The sequence below is a fragment of the Onychostruthus taczanowskii genome, unplaced genomic scaffold (assembly GCF_017590055.1).
Source record: "Onychostruthus taczanowskii isolate IOZ18803 unplaced genomic scaffold, ASM1759005v1 scaffold199, whole genome shotgun sequence".
In the NCBI taxonomy this organism is placed as follows: Eukaryota; Metazoa; Chordata; class Aves; order Passeriformes; family Passeridae; genus Onychostruthus; species Onychostruthus taczanowskii.
In genome coordinates, this window is record NW_024499228.1 from 404,140 (window position 1) to 429,303 (window position 25,164).

General features: G+C 50.5%; 1 protein-coding gene and 1 non-coding gene across 3 annotated transcripts; one reads left to right on the forward strand and one right to left on the reverse strand.

Moving 5' to 3' along the window:
* Nucleotides 1-1,763: 1,763 nt before the first annotated feature.
* Nucleotides 1,764-1,847, reverse strand: LOC121334906. Its single transcript, XR_005952497.1, has one exon. It is a non-coding gene; the product is annotated as a small nucleolar RNA SNORD45 (small nucleolar RNA).
* A 12,613-nt stretch (nt 1,848-14,460) lies between these two features.
* On the forward strand, nt 14,461-24,856 carry LOC121334888 (medium-chain specific acyl-CoA dehydrogenase, mitochondrial). Of its 2 annotated transcripts, none has more exons than XM_041402401.1 (12): nt 14,461-14,589; nt 16,172-16,268; nt 16,940-17,037; nt 17,133-17,202; nt 18,097-18,197; nt 18,316-18,396; nt 18,620-18,750; nt 19,804-19,912; nt 20,811-20,951; nt 21,026-21,121; nt 22,487-22,783; nt 24,200-24,856. In XM_041402401.1, exons 1-12 carry the CDS (start codon nt 14,566-14,568, stop codon nt 24,269-24,271), a joined length of 1,317 nt encoding a protein of 438 aa, XP_041258335.1. In that variant the 5' UTR covers nt 14,461-14,565; the 3' UTR covers nt 24,272-24,856. The 2 variants fall into 2 exon arrangements, with proteins under 2 accessions (XP_041258335.1, XP_041258336.1); XM_041402402.1 differs by having other exon boundaries at nt 14,464-14,589; nt 22,535-22,783.
* The last annotated feature ends 308 nt before the right edge of the window (nt 24,857-25,164 follow it).

Here is a 25,164-nt window from a genome sequence, read left to right on the forward strand (position 1 = left end):
ATTGCGGTCAACGGCTCAAACTTCGCTACGAAGTATATTTTGCCCTTTATGGCTGAACTGTGTAAAGAAGCTGCAACCACTGAAGCCCACCCCTCCCTCTGGATGCCTCCTGAGGGCAACTTTGGGCCGTGACTTAGGCTGCCTAATGGAACCCGAGATACATTTCGGGGAGATTTTTTTTCAATTATCTCAGGTCTAGAGAGAAGGAAACAAGGCTGAGAGACAACCAAGTAACCCCAGAAAGCCAAACACAGCAGCTGTCCTGAAAATCAGCTCAGGGTGGGTTTGGCATGGTGGAGGCCATGGCCCACAGACCCAATCCCCTGACGTTTGCACACACTGCCACCAGCCAAAGGGCTGGAGGAGAGGATTTCGGTGTGTGCCACAACTGCTGGTCAGAGGCAGTGAACACCCAAACTCCCTTACACAAAATGGCTCAGTTGTAAAACCTCTACCCTAGGCAGGCCACTCACATGGGACATTCACATGAAGGGCAGCTGAGGAGGGGCAAGGAACCATCAAAGACCTCCAAAGCTCCTCAGACTTTCATTTCCTGAGGCCTTTACCACAGCACTGGATGTGTAGCAAGGTAATGCAACAGATCCAGTGCCTGTTGGGAGACACTGTGTCAAACTTGCCACCCCTCCCTCGACCTGGGCATTCCCACCTCTCATGAATAATAATCCATTGGATTCATGGGGGGATCCTCACCACCAAGACGACTAGATGGAGAGGCCCAAAGGGATGCCCTTGGGATTCATGGAGCAGTGATATTTTCCACCTAATCTGTCACCATGCAGACCCAATCCCCTGACGTTTGCACACACTGCCACCAGCCAAAGGGTTGGAGGAGAGGATTTCGGTGTGTGCCAAAACTTCTGGTCAGAGGCAGTAAGCACCCATCCTCCATTACACAAAACAGCTCAGTTCCAAATCCCACAACCCAAGCAGGCCACACACTAGAGACATTAATGTGAAGGATGGCTGAGGAGCAGTGAGAAACCATCAAAGACCACCAAAGCTCCTCAAACCCATTTTCATTTCCTGAGGCCTTTACTGGAACACTGCATGTGCTGCAATGTCATGCAAAAATCCAGAGTCTATTGGGAGACATGGTACCAAACTCGCCACCTCCCTCAATCCCTTTGCTGGGGAGTTATATGGGCATTCCCACCTGGCTGTAATGAATAATAATTCACTGGAGCAAACCCCCAGCAACACCATCTAGGTGCTGTAGAATCTGACCATGCATCCAAAGCCCAGGGACCTCACCAGCACCTGAGTCACCCCAAAACTCACCTGACACACACCACTGCGACCCCCTGCCATGGGGACTCTCCAAAATGCTGGATCATACATCTGGGCAGGCCAGAACATCCCAGGCTCAACCGGACATCTGCAAGAAGCACAAAACATTCCAGCTTTAGGGCCAGGCTCAGCAGAGGTGCCACTTCCCTCCTGCACACTCCCACCTGCAGCTGCACCAGCCCAGCTGCACACGCTCAACCTGCACAGCTCTGCCAGCACACGGGGCCTCACGAACGCAATGAGACAACATTCCCACACGAACATGGACACACACTCCCACACCTTGGACTTTGAGACAGGTGAGAGCTCCTCCTGGGAACAAAACCCACAACTCAGCCCACCTGGCAATGGGGAAGATCCCAACCAGGACCCCTCTCCTCAAGCTCAGTCAAAGTCTGTCATGAGCACTCGATCTCACAAGTGGGAAAAGCTCGACATCCGGAACGGGGGCTTGCTGGGCCTCAGAGTAATTCTAGAGCTGAAGCGGTTAGAGACATCAGCTCCGCTCAGATAATACATGCCAGCACTCATCCCGGGCCCGACAACTGCCTCCTCCTCCTCCTCCTCCTCCTCCTCTGTTGCCTCTGCCGAGGCGTGACAACCTGGTTCGGGAACGGCACGGCAGCCACCTCAGACTGCTCGGGCCAATTACTCACAGACACCAATGTGGTGGACAGTAAAATGGCATTTATTTCTGAGTTGCACGGCATTACATAGCCTGGGGTTACATCACTTCTGTCTGCTTGCAAAGGCGGGGGGATCCTAACTTTCCATACAGCGCGTAATCTTCCGACCGCCTGTCCCTATCTTCCCACACTTCCCCCCTTCTCTATGCATAACCAAACGCAGTAACATCTATAAAGTAAATATTGTTAATCCAACGCTATTAAACTGTAAGTTATTAAGCTACTAAAACGTAAGCTATTAAACTTTTATATCAGTGTTAACTGTTCAGAAAAGCTTTGCTCAACGCAGTTATCGGCGCTCAATTAGTATGATGTTAATTGAGTCTGAACGATTTCTAAGAAACAACACCAACTTGTTTAAAATACAGGGTCTGAAGATTAATGCCAAAAGTATCGTAATACAAGGGCCTATGAGAGTGGAGATAAGGGTGGTTAGCCACGGGGATTGGTTGAACCATGACTCAAACCATCCCTATTGGCTTTCCCTCTCTTTCTTCCTTGAGGCCAGTCTTTCTCTCAGTTCGGCCATTGAGTCCCGTACGACTCCCCTATGGTCTGCATAAAAACAGCATTCCTCTCTCAGGGCCACACACAAACCTCCCTGTTGCATGAGCAAGAGGTCCAAGCCTCGTCTGTTCTGCAAGACGACCTCTGAAAGAGAAGAGAGGGATTTTTCTAAAAGGGAGATGGATTCCTCACTTCTTTGCAAGTCCTCGTCTACGGTTGCCTGCAGCTGGGAAAGTCCTTGACGCTGGGTTGTAAGGGCCAAAACGCCTGTACCTGTGCCGGCAGCCCCCAAACCGAGGAGCACTGCAAAGGTGATACTGGTCATTACTTCCCTTTTGTGGAGCTGGCGAGGCTCATCGGACAGAAGATACATTTCTTCCTCTTGATGATATAGGACCCTAGGGACAATAAGAACTTGGACACAAAAGTCAACGGAAAAATTAAAGTGATCAAGGTACACACATGGGCTGACCCCAGATTGCTGGCATACCCACATCGCTGGCCCAGATGGGATCGCCCATTTGTCCGAGCTTTGGGGCTGTGGGAATTCATCACAAACGATGCCTTTTTGTCTAGCTACAGTCGCGTTACCCAAACATTTGCCTCGACCTGTAATCTGACTCAAAGTGATCCCTCTTCGGGGGGTATCCCACCTACACTGGGGTGGATTTTGTAATGCTGAGTAGTTGAAAGAGACATTCAAGGCAACGCCCTCATAAAAGGGGGGTTTTGAGTCATAACACAGCCAGCATGACTCAGTGAGATCCGGATTTGATTGGTTCAGGGACAAAAAGGTAGCATTTAGCATGCTAAAAAATGGGTCATAAGAGGCTGGCTTGGGCACTGAAAGGATGAGTGGTGTAGAGGTGGGGTTAGGTGCGTGTGTCCTATGCGTGGGTTTAACAGTAGCTGTGGTTCTTTCTCTGGCCCTGTTTCCTGCAAGGATTGGGCTAGGTCCGAGGGAGATGGGCGTCACCTGTGGGAGTCTAATGATTTGGATGTTCACCCAATAGTCGCGAAAGGCGCGGACGAACACTGACCAAACTTTACCAGTAGCCCAACTTTCGTGCATTGGCTGCTGGATAGTCATTGTATAGCTTCTGCAGGTATGTTTAATTCCATCTCGGGGTATGTATATCAGCCCGTCCCTTGCAAATTTAGGTTCACGACAGCCGTCAGGAGCATAGTTAACTTGTAGGAATTTGTCAGGCTGCTGTGGCTGCCATCTGTCGCTTGTCACAATGGTTTCGCACCCCCAGTATCCACAGTAGCCGTACCCTGGGTAATTACAATAGCTTTTGCCTGGGTTAGAGGCGGGGCACCAATAGGTCTGATACAGTGACGACTCTCCGAAATTGGGAAACCCCATCTGTGAGGGGACTATGTCCCTCAGCTTGAATTCAAAAGACGGGCTGCCTGGCACTACAGTTTCTTTGATTGCTTTATCGCTGGAAAGGTGACGCAGGACCCACCTGAATGGCTGATGAGGGTAATGCTCAGCGTCACTTGCGCCAACAAGCCCTAACAACAGAATAATACAAAGGTACCATTGCCATTTCACCTTCACCCGTACGGGGCCCTCAGGTGCTATTGGGCCGTCTGATGGCTCGTTGTTGTTCTTTGGCTCTAGGAGTCCTGGGTGCCGCCAGGGCATTTCATCTTCTTCCGCCGCGCGGGCATATGGGTTACGAGGATGACCGCAGATCCAGTCCTGCAAAAAGAAACTCACGGCTCTCATTAGCTCAATTCTGCAGCTCTGGCTTAATGGACTTGAGCGGACACCACTTAATTCTATTGTCTTTTTTAACTGCGGCATACCCCTGCCCCATTAGGACTATCTTCCACCCTTGTTCCCACTCTCCGAGCTCATTCCTAATAACGACCGGTAGGCCTTCTTCTAAAGCTTGGGTGGCCCAATGTTTCTGGGCTGGGCTTTTTGTCTCATCACCTCTAGAGAACTGGTTTAATGCTAGCATTGCAGTAGCTAGCAGACCCGCCTGGTCTCCTGGGGGAATAGCATTGGTGAAGCCCTCCTTTAATACCTCTAACTTGTTTTTTAAGGTCTGATTCGCTCACTCGACTATAGCCTGCCCTGTGCCATTGTACGGAATGCCATGTACCAGAGTGATGTTCCACTTGGAAACAAACGCTTGGACAGACTTAGAGACGAAGTCTGGGCCATTGTCTGTTTGAATTTGGTTCGGGACACCGAGCCACGCCATAGCTGTTAACCAATGCTGGATAGTTGCCTTGGAATTAGTTTTGGACTGTTGTGTGGCTACAGTCACTCCACTGTATGTATCTATGGTTACCATTACCAGGCTCGAGGCTTCAACAGTTGGCAAAGGGTGAAATCCGTTTGCCACACCTCAGAGGCTTTAAGGCCTCTAGGATTGACTCCACTGAACCATAGTGGGGTCTTCTGGCAATGTGGGCAGGTAGCTACAACATGTTTCACGTCAGCGATAGGGATTCCGCACTTCTTTGCTAATGCATTGGCCCCAGTGTGAAGTGTTTCGTGTAGCTGATGGGTGTCTCTTAAGTGTCCATAGCCCCTTTGCTGCAGCGTCCACTTTATCATTGCCGATTTGAAAAAAGCCTTTAATCGGGTCATGGCTGTTGATATGAATAACCAATATGGTGCCTTCTCGGGAATAAAGCGCTTCTTCAATTTTCGCCGCCGTGGCGGATGTTGACACGCCAGGCCTAGACATGGCTAGGCTGAGCTTAGCAATAAACATCGAGTCAGTCACCACGTTAAGATGCTCTGTTGTGAACAGCTCGCATGCCAGTACTAGGGCCGCCGCTTCTAGTTGCTGGACTGAGAGTGCATGATCGGTCATTTTAATGCAGCGCCATTGTCCTTCAGCTTGCCATACCACCGCTGCTGTCAAAGTCGCTGAGGATGCGTCGGTAAAAACAGTCGGTCCTGGCAAAGGTCGGTCCACCACTTTCTGTGGGAGGTCAATGTCTATGACTCTTAGCAGCTTGGTCCACGGAGGTTTTGCGGCGTATCAGAGCTCATCGGCAAACCCAAGGAGAGCTAAGGCCAGGTGTTCTGACATTGCTGTTGATAGAGTGGGAAGCTGCTTGCGAAAGGTAGATGTATTCTAACAGGCTCAACGCCTAAGTGACTCAGGAGGAGTTTTCTACCTTTCATGATGAGGTTGCCGAGACACTCAACCCCCGGGAAGAATGTGCGTAGCGGCTTTCCCAAAACTACCCATTGTAGGGGCCTAGCTTCATCAGTAGTTCCTTGAGCTAGCACTTCTACCCCCCCTCCTTCTGTGAAGTGGACGTACAGATCGAGCGGTACGCCTGGATTCCATCTCGAGAGTGAGCCCAAGGACATCTGGCGTTCAATAAAATCAAGCGAGCTTATTGCCTCTGGGGTTAGAGACTTTTTCTCCCATGGCTGCTTCCCTTGCAAAAGAAGATATAGCAGGGACATGATTTCGGGGGGAATTACCACAATGTTTTGGAGCCATTGCAGAGATCCCACCAGCTGTGGGATCAGCTGTGTTGTGCATCATGGAGCATCTTAATGTTCCTATGGATTTTTATTTGTGGAGGGGTTACATAGGAGCCCGTGATTTGCACTCCTAAAAAGGTCACGCAGGGCCCCTTTTTTATTTTGGCGTCTGCAATTTCGAACCCATTTGCCTGCAAGGTTTGTGAAACAGAAGACACTAATCGGTCTACTTGACCTGCTGATGGCGCAGCAATCAAGATGTCATCCATATACTGGATGATGGTAGCGGTGGGGTCTTCACCTTGGACCGATATCAATGCTCGATCTACTGTGATTTGGCAGATAGTGGGGGAGTTGACCACACCTTGGGGTAACACTGTCCACTGAAAGCGCAGGTTGGGACGCTGGCCGTTCGGGAACACAACGGAGAAGGCAAACCGCTCTTTGTCTTCCTCATGCAGCGGTATTGAGAAAAAACAGTCTTTAATGTCAAGCACTGCGCAAGGCTGTCCTTCTGGTATCATGGAGTTTGTGGGCAGCAGCATTTGGACAGGCCCATCGGCTGAATTTTCTTGTTTACTTCACGCAAATCATGAAGGAGCCGATAGCCTTCACTGCTTCTTTTGGGAATCACGCAGACCGGGGTGTTCCAGGAACTGGTGGAGGGCTCTATGTGACCTTGTTGCAACTGACGGTCAAGTAACTCAAGAAGGGCAGTTATTCGAGGCTCTGACAAGGGTCACTGCTCGACCCACACTGGGTCATGGGACTTCCATGCCAGCTTGATTGGAAAGGGTGGCTGTGGCAGTGGCCCTCAGGCTGAATTTGTCACCCTGACTTTTATCTGAGCTAGGGCATCTCTTCCCAGCAAAGGCTTCCCAGCAAAAAACTCCTGACATGACATATGGGAAGAGGGCAATGGTTTTTCCAGGTCCTTTCTCCATATGGAGCGTTATGGCTATTAGTTGGGCACTCTCTCAGTCTCGGGACGATCCTCCGACTCCGCCTACCGGGGGAGCTTCTTCCAATTTCCAACGTGAAGGCCAGTTTGTTTCTGGGATAACCATAACGTCTGCTCCAGTATCGATCAGAAAAGGGATGTAGATGATGATGTTGTCTGAAGGGGAATTCTGGGGGAACATGTGAAGAGGAACATTGTAAAGGCAGCAACTTCCCCACACTGTGGGAGGGTTATTGCATTCTACGGCTAGGGCCACCCAGGGGTCTCATTTCCTGGGAGCGGTACTTGTTCATTCAAGGCTGTTCCCGAATTTAATTGAGTCGTTGGGTAGGTAGCAGAACCGGCTGCTATTTGGGAGGGTGGCAAATTCGGTAGCCCCCCGTTCCATCCAAGGAGGGCATAGCTGGGCCGCTTCACATCCCAAGTGGGAGGGGGCTGCACACGGGCCGCTGCCCCCTCCCTCTCCCATTTCCCTGCGCCTTAGATCTGCGATCCTTTGCGAAGTGTCCCTTTTTTCTGCAGGCCCAACACGGTCCTCTGGGTCAATTTTGACGTGAAAATTGCGGGTCATCCGCTTGGGGGCAATTCGACGCAACGTGGCCCGGCCGACCGCATTTGAAACATGCCATTACATTGGCTATCGCTGTACAAACAGCTGCCTGAATTGGGGTTAGGTGTTCCTCTTTCACGACGTGTTTGATCATGGTCACGAGGCTCACTCCGGCTGGCAGTGAGCGTAAAATTTCTTTGGTAGCTGAATTGCATTGTTGACGTAGGCATTACTGTACGACTGGGACTTTCGCTTCCGTGGGCAGAGCCGAGGAATCGATCGTTGCCTGGAGGCAGTCCCCAAATTGGGTGAAACTTTCGCTCTCGGCTCGCTTTATGGTAGACCATGGCGCTGGTTTGGCGACTACTCTGCAGGCTGTACGGATGGCTTCTCTGGCTGCGCGAGTGGTCACCACAACTTCAGGGGCCTGTAGGTTCTGAGCTTGTGCCTGAGGTGTAATCATTGCCGGGTCGGTGCCCATTCGTTGCTGCAGACTGGAGCCACGTAGTGGGTGGTCTGCGCTGGTTACCTGGGCTAGCTGCTTCGTGCAATTATCCTCCCACTCCTGTTTGAAAACGATCATTACCACTCCATCAAAAATCATTCTGCACATTTGTTTTATGTCAAACGGGAGCATATCTTCATTTCCAAAGACACTGTCCACAAGGGTGGAGACCATGGCGGAGTTGATTCCTTTATCTGCAACCGCTTTAACGACCACCTACACATCTTTGGGATTCACGGGCGTGTAGGCCCTTTGCCCTCCGTCTGTGATGCGAACCGGGAATGCCAAGGTGGCAAGCAAGGCACAGTCAGCACAAGCGATTTGTATCTTTTTCCAGTCCGTGAGTGGAGTACCCCTCGCTTGCCCCCTTCTTGCCGGTGCAGGAGTTATCGCTTCTAGTTTTACTTGCATTAACTCTCTAATATTCTGAATCTGAATCGGTGGTGGACCGGCTGTACGACCACTCATCCCAGCTGGTGTCTGACTCAGAGGCGGAAATTAACTGACTGGACAGTTCCGGACTCCAGGACCTTTTTGTAGAGCTCAGTCTACGCTTCTTCTCACAATGGGTAAGCTATTCCCTCCCACTACAGTCACTTCGCCCCCTACTTTCTGAAGGCCTAACCATATAAAGGCATGTCTTGCTGCGCGTGTCCTGATTGGGCTTATTGCCTTTATTCACAATCTCCACCCCTCCATGATCACTCCCGCTATCCCCCTTTTCTCGAACCTCCTCCCGCTCCCGCTCATACTCACTCGCTGCACTTCACGGCCCCCTTTTCTGCCCACCCGTAGCATCTGGGCCCCGCCCTTCGGTCCGCTGCCTGGCACCATTTTGTGGGGCATACGGTGGGGGTCTGTCCCACGCCTCCCCTAGTTCTAAGTTAACGGCAACATTTCTGACCTCGTCAAGTAAGTCGTCCCACAAAGATTTTGCTGCTCCACGGGCAGGGACTCAGGAATAGGGCTAGACGGGCATGGCAGTGACAGGAGATCGCTCTGCTCTTGTGAGCTGCTAGGCTCGGTCAGAAGGTTGCCAACCAAGGTCTGTATTGTTGCGCCAACCCCCAGTTTGGGGTTGGCAAGCAAGCAGTCTTGGGCGGCCTTCCAAGTTTCCTGCTCTTGTAGAGCAGTTCGCAAAGCCTGCACGACTTTACCCCATGATTTAAGATATTTTCCACTACCAGAGGACATGGTGTCCTCTGCCAAGACTTTAGTGCACCTGTCCCACACGTCCGAGTGGAGTATAACCACCAGGTGGTCAATTACACCTATTTGCAAAGGACTAGTAACGACAGAAATGAATTCTTTAGGCCTGCAATTAATTCCCCATTGCTTATGTAATTGTGATATGAACTTTGCGAGGGCTTCCATTCCTCTCGCTGGTCCGGGAGCATCCTCCCTGCTGGGCTGGTCCCGCCGCTCCGGCCGCCGTTCACTCGTCCACGCGAGTCCCGTTCCCTGCGTTTCCTGGGTTTCGGTACCACTTGTTGCCTCTGCCGAGGCGTGACGACCTGGCTCGGCAACGGCACGGCAGCCACCTCAAACTGCTCGGGCCAATTACTCACAGACACCAATGTGGTGGATGGTAAAATGGCATTTATTTCTGAGTTGGGCAGCATTATATAGCCTGGGGTTACATCACTTCCATCTGCTTGCGTAACAAACAAAGTGGGGATCCTATCTTTCCGTACAGCGTGTAATCTTCCGACCACCTGTTCCGATCTTCCCACACCAAGCTGCACATGCTGAACCCGCGCAGCTCTGCCAGCACACGGGGGCTCAGGGACGCAACGAAACAATCAACTGGACACAAACTGCCAAACCATGGAATTCAGGCCACGTGAGAGCCCCTCCTAGGCACAAAACCCACTGCTCAGTCCACCTGGCAATGGGGCAGATCCCAACCGGGACCCCTCTTCTCAAGCTCGGTCAAAGTCTGGCCTGAGCAATCAATCCCATAAGTAGGAAAAGCTCCACAGCCAGAGGGAAGGGGGCTTGCCGGGCCTCACAGTAATTCTAGAGCTAAAGCGGTCAGAGACATCAGCTCCGCTCAGATAATACATGCCAGCGCTCATCCCCGTGGCGACCAGGAAGCCCGCCCCTCCCTGCACATGCCTCCTGAGGAAAACTTTGAGCCGTGACTTAAGCCGCCTAAGGGAACCTGAGATACAGAAAGGGGACAGTGTTGTTTAATTATCTCAGGTCTAGAGAGAAGGAAACAAGACTGAGAGATAATCAAGCATCCCCCAGAAAACCAAACACAGCAGCTGTCCTGAAAATCAGCTCAGGGTGGGTTTGGCATGGTGGAGGCCATGGCCCACAGACCCAATCCCCTGACGTTTGCACACACTGCCACCAGCCAAAGAGTTGGAGGAGAGGATTTCAGTGTGTGCCAAAACTTGTGGTCAGAGGCAGTGAACACCCAAACTCCCTTTCACAAAAGAGCTCAGTTGTAAATCCCCCAACCCAGGCAGGCTATAAACATGAGACATTCACATGAAGAGCAGCTGAGGAGGGGCTAGAAACCATCAATGGCCCCTAAAGCTCCTCAGACTCATTTGCATTTCCTGAGGCCTTCACCAGACCACTGGATGGGATGCAATGTCATGCAACAGATCCAGAGTCTGTTGGGAGACAGTGTCAAAATTGCCACGTCCTCAAGCCCTTCCCTGGGGAGATATCTGGGCATTCCCACCTGGCTGTCATAATAATCCATGGGAGCACACCCCCAGCAACACCTTCCCTTGTGATGCAGATCTCACTGCACATCCAAAGCCCCGGAACCTTGCCAGCACCTGAGTCCCCCCAAACCTCACCTGAAACACACCACTCCGACCGGCAGCCATGGGAACTCTCCAAAATGCTGGATCATATATCTGGGCTGGCCGGAACGTCCCAGGCTCAACCACACACCTGCAAGAAGCACAAAACATTCCAGCTTTAGGGCCAGGCTCAGCAGAGGTGCCACTTCCCTCCTGCACACTCCCACCTGCAGCTGCACCAGTCCAGCTGCACACGCTCAACCTGCACAGCTCTGACAGCACACGGGGGCTCAGGGACACAATGAGACAACATTCCCACACGAACCTGGACACAAACTGCCACACCATCGAATTCAGGCCAGGTGAGAGTCTCCCCTAGGCACAAGACCCACAACTCAGCCCACCTGGCAATGGGGCAGATCCCAACGAGGAGCCCGCTCCTCAAGGTGGATCAAAGACTGCCATGAGAACTTGATCCCATAAGTGGGAAAAGCTCCACTGCAGGGGGGATCGGGGGCTTGCTGGGCCTCAGAGTAATTCTAGACCCCATCCCCCAATCTTCCCATCTCTCAGAAACAGAAACATTGCGGTCAAGGACCCAAAGGTTGCAAGGAAGGATTTTTTGCCCTTTATGGCTGAACTGTGTAAAGATGCTGCAACCACTGAAGCCCACCCCTCCCTCTGGATGCCTCCTGAGGGCAACGTTGGACTGTGACTTCAGCCACCTAAGGGAACCTGAGATACATAAAGGGCACAGTGTTGTTTAATTATCTCAGGTCTAGAGAGAAGGAAACAAGGCTCAGAGATAATCAAGCATCCCCCAGAAAACCAAACCCAGCAGCTTTCCTGAAAATTAGACCAGGGTGGGTTTGCCGTGGTGGAGGCCATGGCCCACAGACCCAATTCCCTGAGGTTTGCACACACTGCCACCAGCCAAAGGGTTGGAGGAGAGGTTACCAGTTTGTGCCACAACTATTGGTCAGAGACAGTGAACACCCATCCTCCCTCACACAAAACGGCTCAGTTCCAAATCCCCCAACCCAAGAAGGCCACACACAAGAGACATTAAAGTGAAGGATGGCTGAGGAGCAGTGAGAAACCATCAAAGACCACCAAAGCTCCTCAAACTCATTTTCATTTCCTGAGGCCTTTACTGGAACACGGCACCGCGCCCGCCGTACCGGCCCTTCCACAGCCCCGCCATTCCCCACCTGCCCCGGGCCAGGCCCGCACCACGCGCCCGCTGCCGCCGCCCGCTCCGCTCCAAGGAACATCCGGCCGCGCCGGGGCGGGACGAGCTGCCGCAGGGACCCGCCCTCATCCGCCTCCATCTGCCTCGTCCCCCGCCCGTCCCATCTCCTCTCCCTTCCGCTCCAGCGATGGCGGGTGTTTGCTCGGGACCCCCAGCATGAGTACGTGGGGAAGAACAGTGTGCTGTGAATCCATGCCCAAGCACTCCATTAGATCTTTAGTTTTCATCTTTTTCTTACCTGCAGCTCTCCAGGCTCGTGGTAAGGATCCCCTGTGGGCACGCAGGCTTTTCTAGGTGCCTCCCTCACTTGGCCGTGGTCTCCCTGTTCCTCAGCACTGCTGTGACCAATCCATAGGGAAAAGCTTTCTAACACCAATTCCTATATTAAAAGCAGGTGTAGCTTTATTTTGGTGCTGGGATCACAGTCCCAGCTCTTTTACACACCAGTTTTTATCTGTGTCACAGGTGAGAAGGGGGGATGATGCTGCCCCACAGGAGCTGGGTCCAAGCACCCAGGTGGAGGTGAGGGAGCTGCAGAGCGGATGTCCAGAGCTGCCAGTAAATCCAGCGCAGTATGGCTGCAGTCTCTCCCTCAGCAGTTTCAACCTGCCTTGGTGAGCAGGTGTCTCCAAGCCATGCAGACACATAGACATGCACAGGACAGACAGACACACACCTGCTGCCAGCAAGGCAGTCACTCACAGCTCCCCTGCACAGGACCTCCATCCCACAGCAGTGTCTCCCCCATGACCACAATCCCTTATCCCAGGATCAACATCCACCTCATGCAAGTGTCCCATCCCTGATCCTGGAACCAGCATCTATCCTGTGACCATGATCCCTTATCCACAATGGGATTAGCGCCCATCCCAAGAGTGTCGTCCCCTACAGCAGGACCAGCACTGACCCTGTCAGTGTGATCCCTTATCCATACTGGGACCTGCATTCCCTCTTCCAGCCACATTAATGCTTTCTGCACCTGGACTGTCTCAAAACCCCCCTGCACCAGCTTCTACCTGGGTCACAAATCTCAGGAGCTCATTCCTTCCAGAAAGGTTATCGATACTGGTCTAGAAGGCACCTGGAAAAAGCATCTCAATTTGCCCATATTTTCCTGAAATCGCTCCCTGAAGCAGGAACACACTGGGTGGGGTTGTCCCTACAGATGTTCAAGCACCTGAAGCAGCTGCAGCTGTCTGTGACCAGGAGAGCAGATATTACCTATGCCACTACCTTTCCATAGGGATACAGAAGCTCCCTACCTGCCTCTGTGATTCTGGGGTGTGTGATCCTGGTTAGTGAAACCCAGTGAAATCTGTGCTGCTCATTGGAAAACCCACGTGAACCTTTCTCTTAAATGTGATGGAGAAATGTCTCTGCATCCAGGGGCTGTTGTGGTGATAAATCACCTGAGGAGTATTGAGGTGTGCAGGAACTGTACAAGTAAGGGATAAATAATCCATGGACAGAAGTTGGGCTGCTCAGGAGTTGAACTCCCAGTTGCAGTCAGGAATGTGACCTGTGGAGCAGAACCTGCAGTGCTGGACAGGGAATGTTTAACAGCCCCAAACTCACACACCCTGTGGATTTAAGACTGAATTTAAAACAGGAAGAACACGTAAAACTCTTAATTAAACATTGGAAAAACATAAAGTTACAAATTAACTTTTACTTAACTACAGGGAGAAAAAGTTATAGAATCTTCAAATCCCTAATGTTGGAAAAGACCTCCAAGATCAGTGAGTCCAACCTTTGACCAAATGCTGCTTTGTCACTCAGCCAGAGCACTGAGTGCCATGTCCAGTCATTCCTTGGACATCTCCATGGATGGGGACTCCACCACCTCCCTGGGCATCCTCTTCCAAGGCCTGACAACACTTTGAATGAAGGAATTCTTCCTGATGTCCAACCTAAAACTCCCCTGATGCAGCTTGAGTACGTTTCCCCTTGTTCTGTCCCTTGTTCTGTGGGAGCAGAGCCAGACCACTTCCTAGCTGCCCCCTCCTGTCAGGGAGTTGTGCAGAGCCAGAAGGTCCCCCCTAGGTCTCCTTTCTCCAGGCTGAGCCCCCCGCCCCGCTTCCTCAGCCGCTCCTGGTGCGCCAGCCCCTGCCCCGGCTCTGTTCCCGTCTCTGGACGCGCCATTCCACCAATACCGGAGTGAAAAGCCAGCCGCGGTCGGAGCAAAGCCTGTGTGAGACCACGATCAGTTTTTTTTAACCTGCTGGTTTATGCCAAAAAGTATCTGGCCAAGTCAGGGACCCGTTTCTGCCACATTAACCCAAACTCTCAGTGAGAAACCCGCGAGCGAGACCCGGACGCATCGCGAGGAAATTTCACACGGCAAAAAGTTATTCCCAGGCAAATCAAAGCAGCCGACTCCCTGTAATCCCGACAAAACAGGTCAGAGGAGGGTAAGGGGCGCGGAGGACACCTCGGACCGCTCTGTCCGGCGGCACCGCCTCGTCCGGGGCGGTCTCCGCGCTGTTCCGGGGGGCGCGGGGCGGTGCGACCGCCGCGCTCCGCTCCGCCCCGTGCCCCGCCGCCGGAGCCGCCGCCGCGATGTCCGCGCTCAGCGCCCGCCGGGTGAGCGGGACACGGGGGACACGGGGGACACGGAGGGAATCAGGGGAGGAGGGACGCGGCCGGGGTCGTGCTGGGGCCGGGGCGGCGCTGGCAGCCTCAATCCCGGGGGTCCCGAATGGGGGTCGGTGCGCGCTGCCCGTCCTGCGCCGCTCCGTTCCTCCCCCGGGAATCGCTGCCCGCTGCTCCCCCGGGGGTCGGTGCCCGTGCCGTTGGAAACTGGGAACATTCCTTTTATCGGGATCCATCGGTCGCCCTCCCCGGGAACTGCGTCGGCACTTCCAGTTCTCCTCGTCATTCGTGAATTAGGGGAAAGGTGAAGGGCGCTGGCTCTGCCGCGTCCATCCAGTGTTCCTCCAATGCCCTCCAGTGTCTCCCGCTGGGACGTGGCCACCTGCCTCAAGTGACAGCGGGAGCGGAGGGGGCAACTGTGCCCGAGGGCACGGGATCTAATGGACAATATTCCTGGCACCGGGATTTGAGGTTCAGTGGGGTCAGAGCAGGTGGAAGGCACGAGGAGCTGCGTCTGAGCGTGGAGTGGACAGCGAGGCTGATGGAGTGAGCAAGTGCTTGCCCAAACACTTATACAGAGTCAGAGTCCCAGACTGGTTTGGGTGGGAAGGGACCTAAGAGACCACCAGTCCCACCCCACTGACCACTTGGAGGAGCTGGACCAGCTTGCTCCGAGTCCTATCCCACCTGACTGGGAATATTCCCAGCGTGGGGCACCCTCACTGCTCCAGTGCCTCATCCCTGTGAATGGACTTTGGTCTCTTGCCACGCTGTGTTTCCCCTGGGGAGATCCCCCTGCCCAGCCCTCACCTTCAGCTGTGCAGGGGTGTTGATGTGCCCAGAGTCATCTCAGTGGTGCTCTTGACCTCGCCCAGCCCTGGGGGCAGGAGAATCACGAGACTGAATATATCAAACACAAACTTGGTGGCTCCTTTGGGGGGGTGTGTCACCTTTAGCCTTGTTGAGAATTCTGGGCTTTTCCTAGTTTTTCGTAAACTTTTTGGTGGAAATGCTGTGTAGGACTGGATCATCCTTAAGAAAAGAAAACCAGCAAAACCAAACCCAAACCAAAGCCAAACAAAACCCCCATGATTACAATACCCTGTCTTTTTTCTCCCTCATCTTTTTGTCAGTTATACTTCAAACAATGTCTGAAACACTTGGGAGGGTTGTTTCCTGGTGTGGTGTTGTTTTCCTTACACACCTGTGGAGCAGTTTGGTAAAAAAACTGAGGCAAAAAGGGGAAAACACGGGTGAGAAAGGATGGTTTTGCAACACTTGCATCTTGGGAAAACCCCACAGATAAAACTTTACCTTGTGGACACCCCCAGGCTGTGCACACACGCTGACTCAGTAGCTCGGCATTCCGTGCTTGATCCCAGCTCTCCCCGAAGTTCACTTTTTGGCTTTACAGATATTTTCAGTGTTCTCTGACAATACCTTTTTTCCCTGTGTGCCACCTGTCACAGCCTGTGTCCCTTGCCGTGCTGTGAGGCTGCACTGGCACCTTTAGCACAGGGCCCTCGTTCTGGTCTGGATATTCCCTCATTCCCGTTGTCCTTTCCTGCTGCAGCTGCTCCGGACCCTGGCTTGGCCCGGCTGGAGGTCGCGCTCCAGCAAACCTGCCCAAAACGTGCAGCTGAGCAAACCTGGGAACGGCTTCAGCTTTGGTGAGTGTGGCAGGGCTGGAAAGGGAGCGAACGGGGGGGACAGATGGCAGTGCAGGGGGGAAAAAGCAAAGAAAGAACCAAAATAAACAGACCAAAAAACCCCCACCACAAACCCCAACAAAACAACCAACCAAAGACCCCAAGCGACAGTACTGCAGTTCAGGAGGAATTTCCAAGACAGGTGTTTATTTGGAATAGATTTCTATTCCTTTTATTAAAAATATTTGAAAACCAAAAGCCCTTTTTTTTCTCCAGCTCAGGACAACCAGGGCAGGGGGTGATATTTCAGAGACTTTCTTCTTTTTTGTAACTGTCTTGAGCTTTTTTTATTGCACAAATGGCCACAGCATTGAGCAATGATGCCCTGTTGGCTTTTAAACCATTAGAATAACTGTGAGCAGCACCAGGGGAACATAGTGGGTCTAGGGATGCAACAGAAATTTCTCCACACCTGAGCTATTACAGCAAATCCTCTGGGGCAGCAGCAGATGCGTGACAGATGTTTTTGGTAAAGACATTTTATCACCTGGCACTTTCTGCTCCGTTTCCAGTAGTTTTTGAATATTTTTTTAATTAATGCTGTCATGGGCATTTCTCAGAGCTCAGGGGGGTTCAGAGGGAAGGAGGAAATTGAGTTTCTTTATTACTGTGTTGCCTTATTTTTTCAACAGAATTGACAGATGAACAGAAGGAATTCCAAGCTACTGCCCGGAAATTTGCTCTGGAGGAGATAATTCCTGTTGCAGCAGAGTATGACAGGACTGGGGAGGTAAATCCATCTCACAGGAGAAAAAACCAGATTTTTCTCTAAACCCAGAATTTGAAATTTTACCTGTGATAATCAACTGTGATTTTTCGTTTCAGTATCCCGTGCCACTGATTAAACGGGCCTGGGAGCTTGGGCTGATGAATACACACATCCCAGAGAGCTGTGGTGAGTGTGATCCCTTTTAATCCCTAAAATAAACCAAAGAAAAGGCCTTGGAGGAGATTGTGGTGTGAAATAGTGGATTACATTTAAAATCACCTGCTGCACACAGGAGTAATCCCAAAGCAATCTGTGGGCAGGCTGGCACACGTGGCTGTGACCAGGCTGGATGGGATCAGGAATCCAGGAATTAGGTTCTGGTGTGGTAACTTATGGCCAGATTTTCTCCCATGATCCCAGTTGTTATGATCCCCATGTCAGGAATACAGGGTTTGCTTTGATCCTTCCTCTGGGTGGAGGGATTTAATATATAGCCTGGAAAAGGAGGTTTTGATAGTGGGTGTGGAAAAGTTGTGGCTGGTGTGAAGAGTTATGGGCGAAGGTCATGGAACCAAGTGTTCAAATGAAATTCAAAAGGGGAAAAGAGACAGGAAAAGGAAGAAGTGATTCAAATTTATTGGGTAAAATTGTGTCTGCTGCATTAATCCCTGCCTCTGGAAAAAGGGATTTGAGGGATATAATTAATAGTTTTGAGAGACATCAGAGCCCATGTAGCCCTTTTCCACCTCCCAAGAGCTCCCCAGGGAATGCTCAGATGTAAAGCAGTGACAGATCCTGGTGGCACCTTCTGGCCATTTTATGCCACTTGTCCCACCTTGAGCACAAAATTAACCCCCCTGAGAATGGTGAAATGGGATTTTTAAATCATCTGATCTCAATGCAAAGAAACAAAATAACAAAAATATCAATCTAGCAGCATGCTGTTTTGCAAGGCGTTTCCAAGGGATATCATCTGATGGAACTTGGTGTGCATGGGAGATGTTTGGGATAATAAATGCTTGCAAATCATTAATATTCTGTACTTGAGACCCCCCTGAGTCCCCTCCTGTCCCCCCACAGGTGGGCTGGGGCTGGGCACCTTCGAGGCATGTCTGATCACAGAGGAGCTGGCATATGGATGCACTGGGGTGCAGACAGCCATCGAGGCCAATTCCCTGGGGGTGAGTCCTGCACCCATCTGGAAGTGGGGGTGGGGCCCTCAGACTGGGCTCTGGGTCCTCCAAACTGGGCTCTGAGCCCTTGAGGTGGTGGGTTAATGTCCTGAACATCCTCTTCCAGCAAATGCCTGTGATCATCGCTGGGAATGAGCAGCAGAAGAAAAAATACTTGGGCAGGATGACAGAGGAGCCCCTGATGTGTGTGAGTGTGACCAGGGAATCCTATTGATTAATTAATTAATGACAGAGGAAGCCCTGATGTGTGTTTGATCAGGAAATCCCATTACTTCAGTAATTAATTAAGGACAGATGAGCCTCTCACATTTGTGTGACCGGAGCTGGTCATTGCCCACATTCCACAATGATTTTGTGGTTTCCCAAACCCAGAATGTATATCCTTTGGGATCCGGGGGTTTTTCTTCCAGGCTTACTGTGTGACAGAGCCGGGCGCGGGCTCGGACGTGGCCGGGATCAAAACCCGGGCGGAGCGGAAAGGGGATGAGTACGTCATCAACGGGCAGAAGATGTGGATCACCAACGGAGGGAAGGCCAACTGGTGCGTTCCTTTTGTGGGCATACTGGTCTGTACTGGTGTTTCTTTAAGGATGTTCCAGTGTGTCACCAGTTCAGCGGGAGGAGGCACCAGCAGCCCCAGTGCTGGGGGTGCCCAAAGGGGGAACAGGCCAAGGACAGCAGAGCTCGATGATGCCGCAGCTCCGGGCAGAATGCCGCTCCTTTGGGCTGAAACCAGATGCAGCTCCCTCCGCTTTCCCTTTGGAACAGACTCAGAGTCAACTCCAAAGTGCTCAGGTTACCGAGCCCTGACCTGGCTCCCAGACAGGGATCAGCTGCTTCTGACTCAGCTGGGAACGCCTCCCACTCACAGAGAAAACAGAAAAACTCTGGGATTTAATTATCTTAAAGTAATACATTTCCGAGGAGTCCCAGAGCCCAGGCTGTGCTGCAGGGTCTGGGGAGGGCAGCACAGACCCTTCCTCGGGGCTTACACTCACCCCACCCCAACACTCAAACACTTCTCAGTTCAAGAGGAAAAACTTCATACATTTATCTATGAAAGTTGGGATTTCTCACTGTTTAACTTCTTGCCTGAGGCAGAACCATCACAGAGACTCTCCCAGCACATTCCTGACCCCCCTAAATGGGATTTACAGCAATTACTGACACAAAAACTTCATTTACAAGTGATACTGGGAAGAATAAAATTTTCCTCTCAATTTTCAATTGAGAGGAAAAGGCCTTGCACACAATGCTGCATTCCCTGTACAATAATCCTTAGAGATGTGCTGGGAATTGGGCTGTTTGGGAGGCTGGGTGGTATATTGAGACAACACATGGAAAAGCTGGAGAAGCTTTGCAGGTTTACCTGAGGGAATTTCATTAAACCTTGATATTGCAGGAAGAGATGTCCAGACAGCACTGACATTCTTGTACTGCTTCCCCCTCATTTGTTTTCTCTTTTTTGAAGGGCTGATTAAAAAGGGTTGCTACCTTACCACTTGATTTCTTGTACGGACAAAACCACTCAGCATTTTTGCCATGAAGTGTCTGATGTTGGGGATGAGCTGAACCCCCATCTCTGTCCTCCCAGGTACTTCCTGCTGGCCCGCACTGATCCTGACCCCCGGGCCCCAGCCAGCAAAGCCTTCACGGGCTTCATTTTGGAGGCCAACAGCCCTGGGATCCAGGTTGGCAGGAAGGTAATCATCAGGAATTCTTGCTCTTTCCTGAACCAATAGCACCATGAATTGCCATGAAAGGAAAATGGCTGAACCCTGTCAGGGCTCATGGACAAGTATATTGGAATTCTCTCAGTGCCCAGAAACTGTTCATAAGACACATTTAATAATTATGTTTACATATATATATTTATGAAGTTATATATGCATATTATGTTACATATAATTATATAATTATATGCAATATATATAATTAGATATAATGACAATAGAATTATAATTGTATGAATTCAGATAAAGAATTACTCAGAAGGACCTAAAGCAGATAATTTTGCCCAGCTGCAAAAGAACCTTTGAGAACATGGAATTGCCAAGGATGTCCAGGGGGAGTGAAGGTGTTGGCAGAACTTCCCCAAAAATCACCCGGTTTGCTGCAATTTCAGCTGTTCCTGCCCAAGTAAGGCACCATGGAGGCCCTGGTTTTCTCTCTCTTTGCTTATATTTGGAACCTGAAAACCTGATTTATTTATGAATTTGTCTTTTGGCAGCACAGCTGCGTCTTGCAGCTGTGGGAAGTGGGTTCTTGACTGTTTTCTCTCCCACTTGAGAGGATAGAATTGAATTATATGTAGAATTGAATCCTCCAGAGGATAAATTGAACCAGAAAGGGTGAAAGGAGGGATTCCAGCCTCAGAACTGATCTCCCACATGGAGGCAGTGACTTGCTCAGGTGTGACAGGTCAGGGACTTACTGGGCTGGGGAGCCCAAACTGTTATTTCTTGTTTCTCTGGTGAATTTTAGCTAAAACAGAAGTGTTTTTTTAAGGTAAAAAAGCTTCCTTTATTCTTTAAGTGAACTAAAGGATGGAGTTGATTGTATCTGGGAAGAATCTGATTCCATGGCACCTCCCTCTTCCAGGAGCTGAACATGGGCCAGCGCTGCTCGGACACACGCGGGATCGTCTTCGAGGACGTGCGGGTCCCCAAGGAGAACGTGCTGATCGCGGAGGGCGCTGGCTTCAAGATCGCCATGGGCGCCTTTGACAAGACCAGGCCCCCGGTGAGTGCCAGGAATGGGCTGTTCCCAAAGCAAACAGGAATTTCTGCTGCTCATCCCGCACTGTGCCCACCCAGGTGGCAGCGGGGGCTGTGGGGCTGGCCAGGCGAGCGCTCGACGAGGCCACGAGGTACGCGCTGGAGAGGAAAACCTTTGGGAAGCCCATCGTGGAGGTGCGTTTGTGTCGTAGTTGAGATGGTCACAGTACAAAGCAAGCACACTCAATTTTCAGAAGGCTTCAAACCTGTTTTTGTTATAGCATGCATGCTTTTTATACATTCTTACAAAACTCCTAAGTTTACACTTTACTCATTGGTCAGGAAAGACAAAAAAAAGTGCTTATTGGAATAGACAGTTGCAGGTTTCTTTTATTTAGCTTTCTTTCTTTCTTGGTTTCTATGTCACTGACCTTGGTAGAAAATTCTTTCAGGGGTAAACATGGATACTCTTACCAAACTTCTTTCTGCCTCATAGAATTTGCTGTAAAACCTCTTCTATGGAGTTACACATGGGAACGTCTGATCTAACATAGATCCCAATTCCATTGAACTCCTTGAACACAGCTTCCCAAGGGCACTGACTTTGCAAATTAAGAAATGAAGATAAAATTATATATTAGGGAAGATTTATTCCCAGAAAGGCCTGGCTCTGGTGGAGTCCCTGTCCTTGTGGCACTTGGGGACACATTTTAGTCATGACCCTGATGGTGCCAGGGTGAGACTTGGCCTTGGTGATCTTAATGGTCTTGTCCAACCCCAGCGATTGCATGATCCTGTTATGAATGAAATTCTATATGTCTAATTCAACAAACAACAAAGTTGAATTTAGCAGCAATTTTAATTGAGCAGCAACTTTATATAAAATAATATAATCGAGCAGATACAAAAAAATTGGCAGTGGTTTGGATAAAGCATAAGTAAAACCGATTGATTGGGGTACGGGGAGAGCTTTTCACCCTGCCTCACAAAGGCAAAAGAGTCCAAATACAACTTATATACTGTGTGCTAATACATATTCATCAATATTTTCCCATAAATCTCTTCCTATTTTTGATTCTTGAAATCTACATCACCATACTGCACAGTGCATGCTCCGTTTGTTTCTAAGGGGTTTTCTTTGGCTTTTGGTGCTCGCACCCGATGAAGGCTTCTCATAATCTTCACTGTCCTTTGAACAACACGTGCAACAAGGTTGCACATGCGCCCCAAGTCTTGTGTTATAGAAGCCAGCATTACATTCCAAAAATAAGCTTTATTATTTCCAAGACACCTGGAATCATCCCAATTTTGTCCATTTCAAGGCTGATTCTTTAATTATCCCGAGGCCTATTCCATTTTGGGATTTTGCTTATCTCAAGCTACATCCTGTCTCCTATTTTCTCACGAACATCTGAAAACATCTGTTTTGTGACACTAACTACATATCCTTTTCATCTATTACTTTTTAACAAGTATTTTCTAAAACATCGACATAGTTACAGTCGCTAGCACGAATCGTATTCCTCTATCACAATCCTAAGCAGAAGGCTCCTTCCCCAGTGGTGTCACAGCCCTCTGAGGCTCACCCGGTGGTCTCCACTCTCCCAGCACCAGGCTGTGGCATTCCTGCTGGCGGAGATGGCCATGAAGGTGGAGCTGGCCCGGATGGGGTACCAGCGAGCAGCCTGGGAGGTGGATGCCGGCCGCCGCAACACCTTCTACGCCTCCATCGCCAAGGCCTTCGCCGGGGACGTCGCCAACCAGGTGGCCACAGACGCTGTGCAGATCTTTGGGGGCAATGGCTTCAACACAGAGTATCCTGTGGAGAAGCTCATGAGGGATGCCAAAATCTACCAGGTGAGTGGGACAGAGCCAAGGGTTCTTCATGGCAATGCGGACACTCAATACAAAGTAATTAATTGCTGATTAATTGCAATTGGGATAGACTAAAAAGGCTAAAAAGATTTGGAGACCGAAAGTCGTTAAATCAGGGAAGTTCTCAACTTACCACTCACTGGGCAGGTGCTTTGGCTGAGATGTCACCAGCATTGAGGCACATGGGCTAGTTAATTAGCATTAGTTACCCTCTGTGTGCTGCAGAAACAGCCACAGGGCACAGCCCATGGTGATTCACTTCTTCAGATATTTATTTATTGGTTTCTTTTCCAAAAGAACAAAACATGGTCATATTTCCTTGTTTTCAGCCCACAGACACCCCTAATCCCCAGGGCTTTTTCTGCAGTGTTATTGCCAAGAAATTATCCCATGCCAGAATTCCTCTGCTGGTTCAAGTTAGTTATTCAGCAGGAATGAATTAATTTCCTTAGAAAACCCAGTGACCTTCACCTTTTCCCTCTTTCCAACATTAACCATGACTGCCTGGAACTGATCCAAACAGGTCTCAGGGAACACACATGGGCCCTGACCTGTCAGCAAGTGACCACAGCAGCTGAGATTTCAGGTGGTTGACATTCCTTTTACAGCTGACTTTAAAATTCCAGCTGTTCTCACCAGCCAGGAATTTTTTCCTCTCCAAGGACAGAAAGCAGATGTTTGGAATTGAAAAGTTCTCAGTCCTGATTCAGTCCTGATTTCAGTCCTCAGAGAGGAACTAAACAAGAACAATCTATGAGACTTTGTCAGAATTGGGCTCTTTTCCCGTTTTAGGGGGTTTTTTTCCACCAAGATCCTCTATCACACAGCTCCATCGTCAATGCATGGCCAGGCATGCTGAGGTTTTGAAATTGTTCAAATTACTCTGATTTTGTGTGAAATTTTTGGGCGTTTTTCCTGTTCCACTGCATCCCTGCAAGAACTTGGGAAAGGGGTTGGACCTTATAATTCCAGCAGCTTTACCTGGAGAAACTTTGTGCAGTTTGGAGAATATTATCCTGATTTTGTGACTGCAGAGAAACTGGCTTTGCAGGTATTGGAGTGATTTGCCAAAGCAACTTCAGGCAGGATTGGGAGGTGAAACACTGAAATCCCCAAATTCTGCTGTCCTGGAGCTGCCCTGGGCTTTGCCTGGGGGATCCCTGGATCTCTCCTGTGCTGGGCACACACAGGTGTTTGGATACCTGGGGAATCTCTGAATCCCTCCTGCACTGAACCCCTGTATGGGTTATTGCCTATTACGGGTCATTGTCACCATCATTTTTCCAAGTTGTCCCTCTTCCTGCCCCTTGCAGGCACAGGGAGGGGTCACAGGTGTGCAAACTCTGGTCAAACACCTTTCCCAGCTGCTGGCTCACCTGTCTCTGGTTTTCCCTGCAGATCTACGAGGGCACGGCACAGATCCAGCGGGTGATCATTGCCCGAGAGCACCTGGGCAGATACAAGGCCTGAGGGATGCGGCACCTCCAGGCCGGGTATTCCAGGGAAAGGGATTGTGCTGCATTTCTCCATTAGAAAAACATGGGAAAACCCCTTTTCCATCAAACTCCTGTTCTTGTGCCTGATCCAGCACAGGTTCTGGGACCCCATCCATCCCCTGGCCCATCCCACTGATTGACCATCCCAAACATCCCTAAATCCCACAGGGATCACATCGCTCTTTCCAAATCTCCCTTTGGCTTTCAGCAGCAAAGAGACAAAGCCCGTCCCCAAGCAAACCTGGATGAGCAAAGAGTGAGCCAAATTCTCATTTTTGAAAATTTATTTTTTGCCAGTGAAAGCAAAAATCCAGCATGTCCCAGGAGTAAGATTTGGGATGTTTCCATGTTTCTAATGGCAATGATCTGCTCCCTTTTTTTATACTTGGGGCTTGATGACGGCAACCAGATCAACCTCAGGGAACCTAAAAAACCTGACATTTCCTCCTGTAGAAGGGCCCAGCTGGCTCTGCCACTTAGGCTCCAGGGCCCCATTCCCAAGATCCGTAGCAATCACTGTAGGTTTGGAGCCTATCAACTAAAGAAAAACTAAAGTGAATCCATGTTTTTCGTGCCTTGAACCAGAATTCCTTGTGATGGGTGAGTGGTAATGATGGTGTGTGAGAGGGGCTATTTGTGTCCTGGGAGGAAAGGAGAAGGATGGGGCAATGGGAATGTGAACTAACTGATCCTGTGGAAAAGTGTGCAGGAAAGGATCTGGGTTTGGGATTGCAGTGTGGGCTGAGCTGGGCCTTGCCCTGACAGCCTGATACGGGCCAGGAACGAGACTCGTGTGGTGGAGAGGATTTCCCTGGAAAAAGGCTGTTCTGGAGTCACTGCCTGGGCCCAGTAAACGCTGTTGGTGTT